Source organism: Crocodylus porosus, unplaced genomic scaffold (assembly GCF_001723895.1).
Source record: "Crocodylus porosus isolate Cpor-Errol unplaced genomic scaffold, CroPor_comp1, whole genome shotgun sequence".
Lineage (NCBI taxonomy): Eukaryota > Metazoa > Chordata > Crocodylia > Crocodylidae > Crocodylus > Crocodylus porosus.
This window is the reverse complement of record NW_017728931.1, coordinates 143,627,417-143,638,901: the sequence shown is the minus strand read 5'-3', so window position 1 is coordinate 143,638,901 and position 11,485 is coordinate 143,627,417. Positions and strand designations below refer to the sequence as shown.

General features: G+C 47.6%; 1 protein-coding gene across 3 annotated transcripts in view; it reads left to right on the top strand.

Annotated features, from left to right (window-relative positions):
* The window catches only part of PPP6R2 (protein phosphatase 6 regulatory subunit 2), a 142,183-nt gene that overhangs the window by 62,800 nt on the left and 67,898 nt on the right, over positions 1 to 11,485 (top strand). For all 3 annotated transcript variants that reach the window (XM_019543840.1, XM_019543842.1, XM_019543841.1), the window contains one exon: positions 2,619 to 2,864. In XM_019543840.1, the coding sequence (XP_019399385.1) occupies positions 2,638 to 2,864 (227 nt within the window). In that variant the 5' untranslated portion in view covers positions 2,619 to 2,637. The remainder of the gene's footprint in view (positions 1 to 2,618; positions 2,865 to 11,485) is intronic.

The following is an 11,485-nucleotide window of genomic DNA, read 5'->3' as shown; positions in this document are numbered from 1 at the left end:
ACAAGGGGAGAATGACGTCCCGGGATTTGCTCGAGAAGCATCTATGGATGCACGCCAGCATTTTGGTCGCTTTACTAGCCACAGCATCGCATTGCAGGCTCATGTTCATCTTGTGGTCGATGATGACCCCCAAGTCTTTTTACTCCTGGACTCTGACTCTTGCTTGTTTAGATGCATCTTTGCATTTTTTGGATTCTCTTGAACAGGGGCAGACTTCTGTTCCAGCTCTCGAACTCAAGTGTTGCAGCACATGAGATTATTGGTTTGGATTCAGAGAGGTTTTGCTTTCAGTTGGTTTAGATTCAGAGAGGTTTAACTTTCTAAAGCTTAAATAGTCATGAGAAACTGTCACAAATGAGAGCTTTTCAAGGGATTGTGAACTTGGTCTTTACGGTGCTCTGGAAGGGAAGAGACTATTTGGTCTCAACCAGGGATATATTGCAATATTCCTTTCCTTGGGTTTGGCTCTTGCTTGGGTCCAGGTCCCTACTTTCAGAAAGTCCAGGCATTTGTGCCTGTAACCTTGTAGCATACTCCTGCTTTGAGCCTTTTTTGATAGCAAGGACCTGTCTCTGTGGTGATGACATCTGGAGACAAGTATGTTTTGGTGGTTCAGGGAGTCATCTTTGAATCATTCTTAATACACAGACAGAAGCTGTACTTAAAAGCTGTTCTGGTTCGCAGTTACATCGGGTAGGAGATTTAGTAAGTTTGGGGGCCTTATCCTTGTAGAATTTTTACATTACTTTTTTTCCACAAGATGAGTCTTTGGCTGGCAGCAGACTTCTCATCTCCCCCAAATTATGGCTCTTACACAATCTCTTCTCCTTGCTGGCCTTGTATGCTGAGGCCTTGCACAAGTAGGGAAAAGCAGTTGTGCATTGCTGGAGTGGCTGGAACATTTAAATGCTGACAAGACATGAATAAAATTGGATGAAAGTTTAAGATCTGCTGTTTGACATGTGTGTTGTAAAACAGCCTGTTAGTTCTTTCTGACAAATATGTTCAGGAGTTTCTCAAGATGACAAGCTATTCATTAACAGATCCCCTCTTTTAGGCATGGCTCACTCAAGCCATGGTCATTTCTTGGACAGAATAACATACTTTTTTAGCTCATTTTGGCGTGTAGCCATTTGCTCTTCCATGCATCCTTTTATCTGTCACTTTAAAATACATTATCTTGGGTGGTGCAACTTTAGATTGTCTCTTCCTTTTCTTTTGCTTATTAAAAACTTACATGTAGTGGATAAATAGGAAAGGCAAGAAAAGACAATAATGCACAACAGGATATACCGGTGTACTAGGCATTAAGTCCTGTTGGTGGCTTTTTCCTGGTTGCAGTAAGTGGATCACAGAACACCAGGTGCCCACAAGTGTAAAACATGCCTGTAACTTCTGTTCCACCCCGGCTAAGGACTTCTCTTTTTTTAGCACTGAATGCTGGGAGGAGGGGAAATAACTAATCCTCATTCTCCCATCACCTTTCCTTTCCTTGCTGTAATGGAGAATATTCCTGGCGAAGTGAAATGGTGAAATCTTGAGATCCTCATAATACCAGGGTCTTGATTTGCCTTAAACCTTCATCTTTTTTTTTGTGTAATAAATGTACGAGTAAAGCAAAGATTAACCATCTCCCAGCAAGAGACTTTATTTTTTAAGACGGTTTTAAAGCAGAATCTGCTGGTGTCTTGGCGTGGGCAGGTGGCTGGGGTTGTCGAAGGGGGTCAGTTCCCTGAGTAGCTCCCTCTGTTGTTCATATGTCCTGAAGCCAGCAAGAAGGTTTTTTGTTTTTTAATACATCGCATGGTTGGAAAGGGAGAAATAACTCAATTGTGATGGATCAGAGCGTACTAGATGCCCAATTTCAGAAAGGAAAAATTACTGGTCGTTGGGTTCTGTTTAACCTCAAAGTTACCATCCTGCCTCTGGATCACATTTCACAACCCATGATTGGGATTTCAGCCCCTCTGTCACCCCTGTGTTACATTTTCGAACAAGCACTGTTATACTTTCTCCTGTGCTATGTCGTGGGTGTTTAGAGAGAGTATATCTCATTATCTGTCATCAGATCTCATCGCAAAACACTCTCCTATGCTATCATACCAATAAAAATCTCATTAGTAATTTGGCTGCTGGTGTGCTGAGGTTGCTCTCTGTCTCACTGACCAGTGCTATCCCATTATTCACTTCTGCTGTCCTGTTGTGGTGCATCCATCTCTCTCTAGTCTCTGTTGTTTTATAGCCCCTGCCCTGTTGGGGCAGATTAAAATCTGTCTTTTTGTTCTGTGTTTGCACAAGGCCTGGCATGCTGGGGACCTAGTCCATGACTGTGGCTAGGACTCAATATAGTAATATAGGTCATGGTAACATATTCATAGTGGAATGGCTCGACCCCGTGAAAGCAGAATGCTGTGCCCCAGCCTAGCGAAGCATTAAAGGACACAGGTGCTCCTCTCGTCTTTCCTAGGACTATTCACAGGCTTAATCTTTTTCAATGGGTGTGAGAGGCATCCCAGCAGCAGCATTGCGGCAGCAGTTCTGTCCCCATGTTAGGGGGGAAATAGCAGAGAATTGACTTGCAAAGCCTCAATATTAACATACCTTCTTGTACGTTACAGGTAGGTGTGTCCCATCATCATGTTCTGGAAGTTTGATTTGAACACAACATCGCATGTGGACAAGCTGCTGGATAAGGAGGATGTGACGCTGCATGAGTTGATGGACGAAGATGACATCCTACAGGAGTGCAAGGCACAGAACCGTAAACTGCTGGACTTCATCTGCCAGCAGCAGTGCATGGAGGACCTGGTCAACCTCATCACCCATGAGCCCCCCATGGACATGGAGGAGAAGGTCCGCTTCAAGTATGTACGCCTTCTTTGCTTTCTGGGAAGAAAAATGAATGTAGAAATAGCCACCAGAGTATTTTGTGCCATAAGGCAAATTAAACTTGCTGCCCAGGAAAAAGACCTTGAAGTTTGGGTTGTGAAATACTTTGCTGTCTTAGTGCTTTGACATGACTAACCATTTAAGTATGTGCTCTGATTTTTTGCCTGGGTTCATTGCATTTGTGTTTGCTGTTTTCTTAAATCAAACTTTTTATTGGAAACTTTTCAGAAGCTCCCTGTTGATCATCATTCTGTGGTCACAGTCACCCCAAATGAAGTGGGTGATGTTTGCTGAGCTACAGGTTCACTGAGCATCATTGGCTTAAAATGTATGCAGTCTGTATGAGATTTGGAGCTCTCCCACAGATGAAAGCTAGCTATTTGCATACTGCTGCTTGCACCTTAATTGCGTAATTGCCTGAAAGCGTTCTAGAGTAGCAACTGGATGTTCATATTAGGGACATTTTAAAGAGCTCTTCCTCTCCGCAGCCAAATACAAGCCACCTGCCAAGTATCAAATCATATTTACACACATAGGTTCAACTAACTGCTCTTGTGTTTTGGAGGTAGGTGAACCAGTTTTGTTTCTGTGCTGCATTCAAGGCAGGGAATTTGATGCAGGCATACAAGTAAGTGTGTGCCCTCAGGAGATTTGATCGGGGCAATTACTACCATAGATGCTAGAAATCTAAAAAGCAGATGGTTAGTGATGATGTCATTGATGTACTGTCTAGATGAGAGACAGTGGCATGTGTGTGACACATGATGTGCCATGTTGCTGCATGTAGAGTGGGCAGTTGTAATATTTCAGCTGTAAAGTATGTATGAGCAGAAGGAACCATGAGGCCTGCCTTAGGTGGCTACTCATACAAGTGAAGATGCCTATCAGATAATGTATAGCATCAGACTTTATGGAGGCAGCATTATTAATTGTATCGTCTATTGTTGGTTTGCAACAGTATGCGTTGGTATAGGTAAACTGCAGTGTCCTTGATGGAGCCCGTCCAGCCTGTCATTACCATTCCCGCTCATTCCCCAGAATGATGCAGAAAACCTACCTTTTCAGGTGAAAACCCTACCTTTCCTGCAAGGTGAGGTCTTAGAGACTAGCTGCCTTTTCCAGTGAGGATGGATGTCTCTTCCTTGTGTTGGGGAGTCTGTTAGTGCTCTTGTTTAGTGAGACTGGAGAGGTACTGTTGAGCCATGAGACAATGCCATATTTTCTCACATACAAAATGCACCTTTTCCCCCTAAAATTGAACCCCCTCCTCAGTTTTTAATCAGGCAAACTGATTTTCTGCCTGGGATAGAAGTGCTGTGTTGTGATCTCTGCTCCAGAGTGCAGCGGCTGTGGTATTACTGCTTGAGTAACTGAGGGAGTCAGTTCACTGAATGGCTCATGCTGGTTCACTTTCCAAGTGTTAACAATTGTCTCTCTTTTTTAGTGGTCTCAGTGTTCCAGTAATGAAGCTAACCAGTCAAGGGCAGTCTTGCTGTCTGCTCCTGGTCTGTCTCATACCGTCTTTAGCTCAGACTCTAGCATTTTAGCACAAGGCAGTGATTCTGAACCAGGGTGTCATGCCATCTGGGGTGCCACACAGTGATAGTACTGGTACATTTTACAAGCATGATTCACAAAAGAAACCCAGAGATTTCAAGTAGGAATCCATAGCTGGGTGCTTTCTGAGGTCTTTGCAACAGACCTGTTATTTTTCTGTATTCACAAAAAGAGTGAAAACCAGGACCTGGACTTTTTGGAGGGGTGCCTTGAATCTATCTGGGGATGCCGCAAGTCTGAAAAGGTTAAAAACCACTGGCACAGGGTTTTTAGCTCTTTTCAAAAGCATAGCTCCACCCTTTGAGAAACCAGTCTTCAGCAGCAGCCAGGGACTCCATTTTAGCTATGTAGGAAACAGAGGGTGAGTCTCTGTCCCTGCTCTTTGCAGCGATAACTCTGGAAAAACCCTTTTTCTTCATTTTGCCTTGAAGAAACAAAGGTGTGTGTTATATTTAGGGAGTGTGCCCCTTTGTGCCCCATTTCCAGGGTCCAAGCATATTCTGCAGCTGGGGCAGTGACTGGTTCTAGGAAAGTGAATCCTTCCATGGGTTTCACACATCTGTGCAGAACGCTTTGGTGGTCCTGTTTAATCAAATCAAAGTTCTTTTTATTTTCAGTACTTCCATGCCTTCCACCAGTACTTTGTCTAGCCATAGTTTCATAGTTGTTTCATAGTTCATAGTTAGTAGGGTCAGAAGGGACCTGAGCAGACCATCAAGTCCGACCCCCTGCCATGGGCAGGAAAGAGTACTGGGGACAAACGACCCCAGCCAGGTGATTATCGAGCCTCCTTTTGAAGACCTCCCAGGGTAGGAGCTAGGACCACTCCCCTTGGAAGCTGGTTCCAGATCCTAGCTGCCCTGACTGTGAAGTAGCACCTCCTGATGTCTCGTCTGAATCTACTCTAAGTCAACCTATGGCTGTTATTACTCGTTACTCCCAGTAGTGCTCAGGGAAACAGGGACTCTCCCATTGCCTGGTGGTCTCCCTTGGCCAGTTTGTAGATGGCCACCAGATCCCCTCAGTCTTCTCTTGTGGAGGCTGAACAGGTTCAGGTCCTGTCGCCTCTCCTCATAGGGCCTGCCCTGCTGCCCCCTGATCATGCGAGTGGCCCTCCTCTGGACCCCCTCGATGCTGGTTAGCCTTCCTGACCGCGTCCCCACAATGACAGCCCATGTTCATCTTGGCACCAATAATGACTCCAAGATCCTTTTCTGCCTCTGCGCTGATGAGAAGGGAGTTCTCCAGCTTGTAGGTATGCTGCTGGTTCTTCCTCCCCAGGTGCAGCACATTGCACTTGTCTGTACTAAATCCGATCCTGTTCTCGTTTGCCCACCCCTGTAACCTGTCCAGATCCAATTGCAGCCTGTCCCTCTCCTCCAGCGTGCCCACTTCTCCCCACATCTTAGTATCATCCATGAACTTGAACAAGGTGCTTTTCACCCCCTCGTCCAAGTCGCTGATGAAGATGTTGAACAGCGCAGGCCCAAGGACCGAGCCCTGGGGGACCCCACTGCCCACATCCCTCCAGGTCGAAAATGACCCATCCACCACCACTCTCTGGGTGCGGCCCTCCAGCCAATTTGTGACCCATCTGACTGTGTAGGCATTGACGCCACAGTCCCCTAGTTTCTTAATGAGAATGGGGTGAGAGACAGTGTCGAAGGCCTTTCTAAAGTCCAAAAAGACTACGTCCACCGTGACACCTGCATCCAAGGATTTGGTGACCTGGTTGTAGAAGGCCACCAGGTTGCTCTGACAGGACCTGCCTTGAATGAACCCGTGTTGGTTGCCCCTAAGCATACACTCCCTTGCTTGCCCCTTGCAGATGTGCTCCTGGATAATTTTCTCAGAGAGCTTCCCCAGGACTGAGGTAAGACTAATAGGCCTATAGTTTCCTGGATCCTCCTTCCTCCCTTTTTTGAAAATGGGGACCACACTGGTCCTTTTCCAGTCCTCTGGCACTACACCAGAGCACCACAAGTGCTCATACAGCCGTGCCAGGGGTCCTGCAATGACCTCTGCCAATTCCCTTAGCACTCGGGGGTGGAGATTGTCAGGACCAGCTGATTTGAACACGTCCAGTCCCTCCAGCAGTTCCCTAACTAGGTCCTCTCTGAGTCTGGGCCTGGCAGCCCCTTCCCTGGCTCTGTCGGGGATCCCCCTGCTCAAAGATGGAGGCAAAGAAATTATTAAATAGATTAGCTTTGTCATCTGGCGTGACCACTAGATTTCCTAGCGTATCCTGCAGGGGCCCTATGTGACCCGGTACCTTCTTTTTACCCGCTATGTATTTAAAAAAGGACTTCTTGTTGTCCTTGATCTGGGTTGCTAGTCCCAGTCCCGTCTCCTCCTGGCCTTCCTAACAGGCCCCCTACAGCCTTGAGCAATGGAGGTATAGTCCTCCCTGGTGATGGCCCCTCCCTTCCATTGGGTGTATGCCTGTATTTTGGCTTTGAGACATTCCTGGATGATTTTGGTGAGCCATGGGGGCTTTTGAGCACTCCTGACCCCTTTGAGCCGTGTTGGGATTACCTCCCTTTGGGCATGAAGGATCATCTCCTTAAGGAACGACCACTCTTGCTGGACTCCCAACTCCCCTCCCCGCCGGGACCTCAGTGCCTCCCCAACAGGCAGTTGTTACCGCTGATTGTTTTTCTCCAAGATGTGTTGGTAGTTCCACATCTTGCTTGTGAAGAGAAATACAGTATCTGAAGGTTTTACTTGCACTATGTTGCATCCTATGCAATTCACAACCTATGTTAGATGTAACCAAGCCTTGGATGACTGAAATGAGAGCAGGGTGGATGCAGGTCACAACAAAATGAGATCATGAGATATGTGCACTCTCTGTTATGTATGTCGGTGGAGGTGTTCTCACGATATTTATGCATTGTGGTTTGCTTTCTGAATGCCAAAGTACATCTAACAACAGAGTAGCACAGATGATGAATATTGCAAACTTTGTACTAAGGGGTTTTGCGTGTTGCTGTCAGCAAATCTAGGAGCTTGCTAGTAACTGTCTCATTTTTATGCTGTCTGATTTATTCCTGAGGCTAAATTTAGACGACATCACAAACAAAAAGAGAGAACCCTTTTCGCTATGCTAGTTTTCTGATGATGATGAATTGGTCAGTCCTGTGCGGTTGAGGATGGTTGACTTCCATGATTGTCTTATCTGTGGGTCTGAATCATAGAATCAGAAAATTCAGGTGGGAAGGGAGCTCAGGAGATCACATCTAGTCCAACCCCTCCTCAAAGCAGGACCTGCCCCAACTACATCGTCCCAGCCAGGGCTTTGTCAACGCCAAGCCCTAACCCTAAACCTCCAAGGATGGAGACTTCACCACCTCTCTGGGGAGCCTGTTCCAGTGCTTCACCGCCCTCCTCGTGAGAAAGTTCTTCCTCATATCCAACCTCAGCTTCCCTTGCTGCAGCCTGAGCCCATTGTTCCTTGTCCTGTCATCTGCCCCCATGGGGAACAGCCCAGCTCCATCCTCTTCACAACCACCCTGCAGGGAGGTGAAGGCTGCTCTTCAATCCCCCTCAGTCTTCACTTCTGCAGACTGAGTAGACCCATTTCCCTCAGCCTCTCTTCACCAGTCCTGTCCCCGAGCCCCTGAATCATTTTTGTTGCCTTCCACTGGACTCTCTCCAGTGTGTCCACATCCTTTGTGTAGTAGGGGGGCAGAACTGGACACAGGACTCCAGATTTGGCCTCCTCAGTGCTGACTAGAGGGGAAGAATCACTGCCCTTAATCTACTGGGAGCGCTCCTACCGATGCAGCCCAGGATGCCAGTCGCCTTCTTGCCACCAAGGGCGCACTGCTGGCTCCTGTTCAGCTCCTTGTCCCCTATCTCCCCCAGGTCCTTTTCTGCAGAGCTGCTGCCCAGCCCGTCGCCCCCAGCCTGCACCGGTGCATGGGATTGTTCCCTCCTAAGTGCAGGACTTTGCACTTGTCTTTGTTGAACCTCATGAGATTTCTTTTGTCTCAATCCTCCAATTTGTTGAGGTCACTCTGAATCCTAGCCCTACCCTGATGATGCCAATCTGGGATTGACAGACTCTGCTGTAGCTCAGGCACGTGTTTCTGTGCGGGGTGGGTGGCTCTGGTTTCTCGGTTTGGTCCACGCTACGTTGTTTCTGCCTTTCCCGCTTTTCCATCTTGTGTTGTCTTTGTGAAGTTTCAGAGTCCTGAGATCCTTGCAGTAGACCCTTTCTCCTTTTGGGGCGGTCCTGGGTGATAGTGTCCCATGTGTTGATGCTGATGTATTTCTTCAGATTGGCCTTGAGGATGTCCTTGTGCTTTCTTTGCCCTTCTCTTGAGCAGACGCCTTCCCTGAGCTCGGAGAAAAAGTGTTTTGGAAATCTTCCTGACTCTGCATGCTAGTATAGTCCCCATATCCTTCTTGTTGTGGAGGCAGGTACACTGTGAGGAACACATTATACCAGTCTAACTACTCCCATGCAACTTTATGCACCAAGTGTGGATTTGATATAATTGTGGGTAAAATCAAAACACATGTCCCTAATCACAATAGTTTTCTTGCTGTAGAAATGGCATAAACCAGCATTTCTCAACCCACGGGTTGCAACCCAAAAGTGGGTTGCAAGAATATTTGAAAGGATCACAAACAATGTTTAAAAATTCATCAACAAACTTTAAAAACAGATTCTTCTTAACGGAGAAAAAAGTGGGAAACCGTGGCTTTTTCCCTTGCAGGCTATCAGAGTTCCAGCTTGCAAGGGGCTGCTTGGGGGCCTCCCATGCCCTACATACCCACCCACTGCCCCACACCCTGGCATCTGGGGGCGTGAGGCAGTGGGTCAGGAGTGAGAGGCACTGGGTCGAGACTGGCCATTGATGTTTACAAATGGGCCCTGGTACACAAAAGGTTGGGAACCACTGGTATAGACCATGTCTAAAGAGAGCAGCCTAATCTAGCTAAAATTATCTGAGATATAAATGCTGGTGGTTGGAGTGTTTGGAAGGGGATGGTTTTCTATGCTGGAGACATGCAGGACCCTTTGATTTGGAAGGGCCGATGTTTTCCTTTTCCCTGTAGCCTGAATGCTGATTCACTGGGCTCTGTTTTCCTGTGCGGAGAATCAATAGCCCATAAGGGTATTTGTAGGTAACAGCAGTCTTGACCTTTATCAGTTGTGTTGCTCTGGGCTGACATCCAACGATTTGCGCTTCCGTGAAGCAGTTATCATTCCATCGGGGCCCCGTGGAATCCTTGCAAGACATTAAATCACAAGCGCAGGAATGGCCTTGGCATCCTCGTGCTGGCTTGCAAAGGATGTTGAGCTGCTTGTTCGGTTAAATGTTTTCTGTGGGAGGAGAGCTTCAGGTTCATTTGTTAGTTGTTTTGAACTAGAAGCCTACATGGCAGTGGGGTGCACTCGGAGCTCCCGCATCTGCCAACTGAATGTCATGTGCAAGCTGGTCTGATTCTTAGGAAACAAAACTTGTGAAATATAGTGAAAAGATCAGGGCCAGAAGGGATCTAGGAGGTCACATCTAGTCCAACCCCCTGCTCCAAGCAGGACCAGCCTATAGACTCCTCTGTAAGCTCACTGAGCTCCATCTTGGATGTCATAGTTTTGTTGTCACTGTTCTGATGGGGAGGCCTTTCCTGCCCCTCCCAGCTCTGGTGCTTGGGATCCTTTTGATTTCCAGCCTAAATGTAGTCATGACCTGTTTATTGAGCTGGCATCATCCCGTAGCTGAAACAGCTCCTCTCGCTCCCTGGTGTTTGTCTTGCCCCCCGTGTATTTATATGCAGCAGTTGGATACCTCTTAGCTTTCATTTTGCAAGGCTTAAGCAGCCAAGCACATGTGGTTTTCCTTTGCCGGATCGCCTCCATTTTTCCCTGGTTGTCTTCGTAGCTCTTCTCTGCACCTCTTCTGGCTTGAATCCATCTATTCTGAAACCAGTTAGGTTTGTCTAGGACACTTCACCCCTAAAAAGCAAATAGTTCTGGAGCTGGAATGTTCTCAGTGATGACAGAACAAGGAGCAATGGTCTCAAGTTGCAGCAAGGGAAGTTGAGGTTATATATTAGGAAGAATAGTCTCACTAGGAGGGTAGTAAAGCACTGGAACATGCTGTCCAGAGGGGTGGTGCAATCTCCATCCTTGGAGGTTTTGAAGACCCTAACAGACAAAGCCCTGGCTGGGATGATGGCATTGGAGCTAGTCCTGCTTAGAGCAGGGGGTTGGACGAGATGTGACCTCCTGTGGTCCCTCCCAACCCTCACTGCCTCTGATGCTATGATTTTTTTCAAGAAGACCAATTCATGTCAAGCTTGTTTAACTTCAGTAGAAAGAAGGCCGGGGCACCTTACCGACTATTCCATGCCTCTGAATATGTTGGTCTATAAGGTGCTACCCTGCCCTGCTTTCTACCTGACTTCACACTAGCAGGGCTCTCTTGTATTTAAATCAGCAGGTCCTGACGATCTCCACCCCCGAGTGCTGAGGGAATTAGCAGAGGTCATTGCGGGACCCCTGGCACAGCTTTACGAGCACTCGTGGTGCTCTGGTGTGGTGCCAGAGGACTGGAAGAGGGCCAGTGTGGTTCCCATCTTCAAAAAAGGGAGGAAGGAGGATCCGGGAAACTATAGGCCAGTCAGTCTTACCTCAGTCCTGGGGAAGCTCTTTGAGAGAGTTATCCTGGCGCATGTCTGCAAGAGGCCAGCGGGGAGATCATGCTTAGGGGCAACCAACACGGGTTCATTCAAGGCAGGTCCTGTCAGAGCAACCTGGTGGCCTTCTACGACCAGGTCACCAAATCCTTGGATGCAGGTGTCACGGTGGACATAGTCTTTTTGGACTTTAGAAAGGCCTTCAACACTGTCTCTCACCCCATTCTCATTAAGAAACTGGGTGACTGGCATCACAGTCAGATGGGTCACAAATTGGCTGGAGGGCTGCACCCAGAGAGCGGTGGTGGACGGGTCATTTTTGACCTGGAGGGACGTGGGCAGTGGGGTCCCCCAGGGCTCGGTCCTCGGGCCTGCGCTGTTCAACATC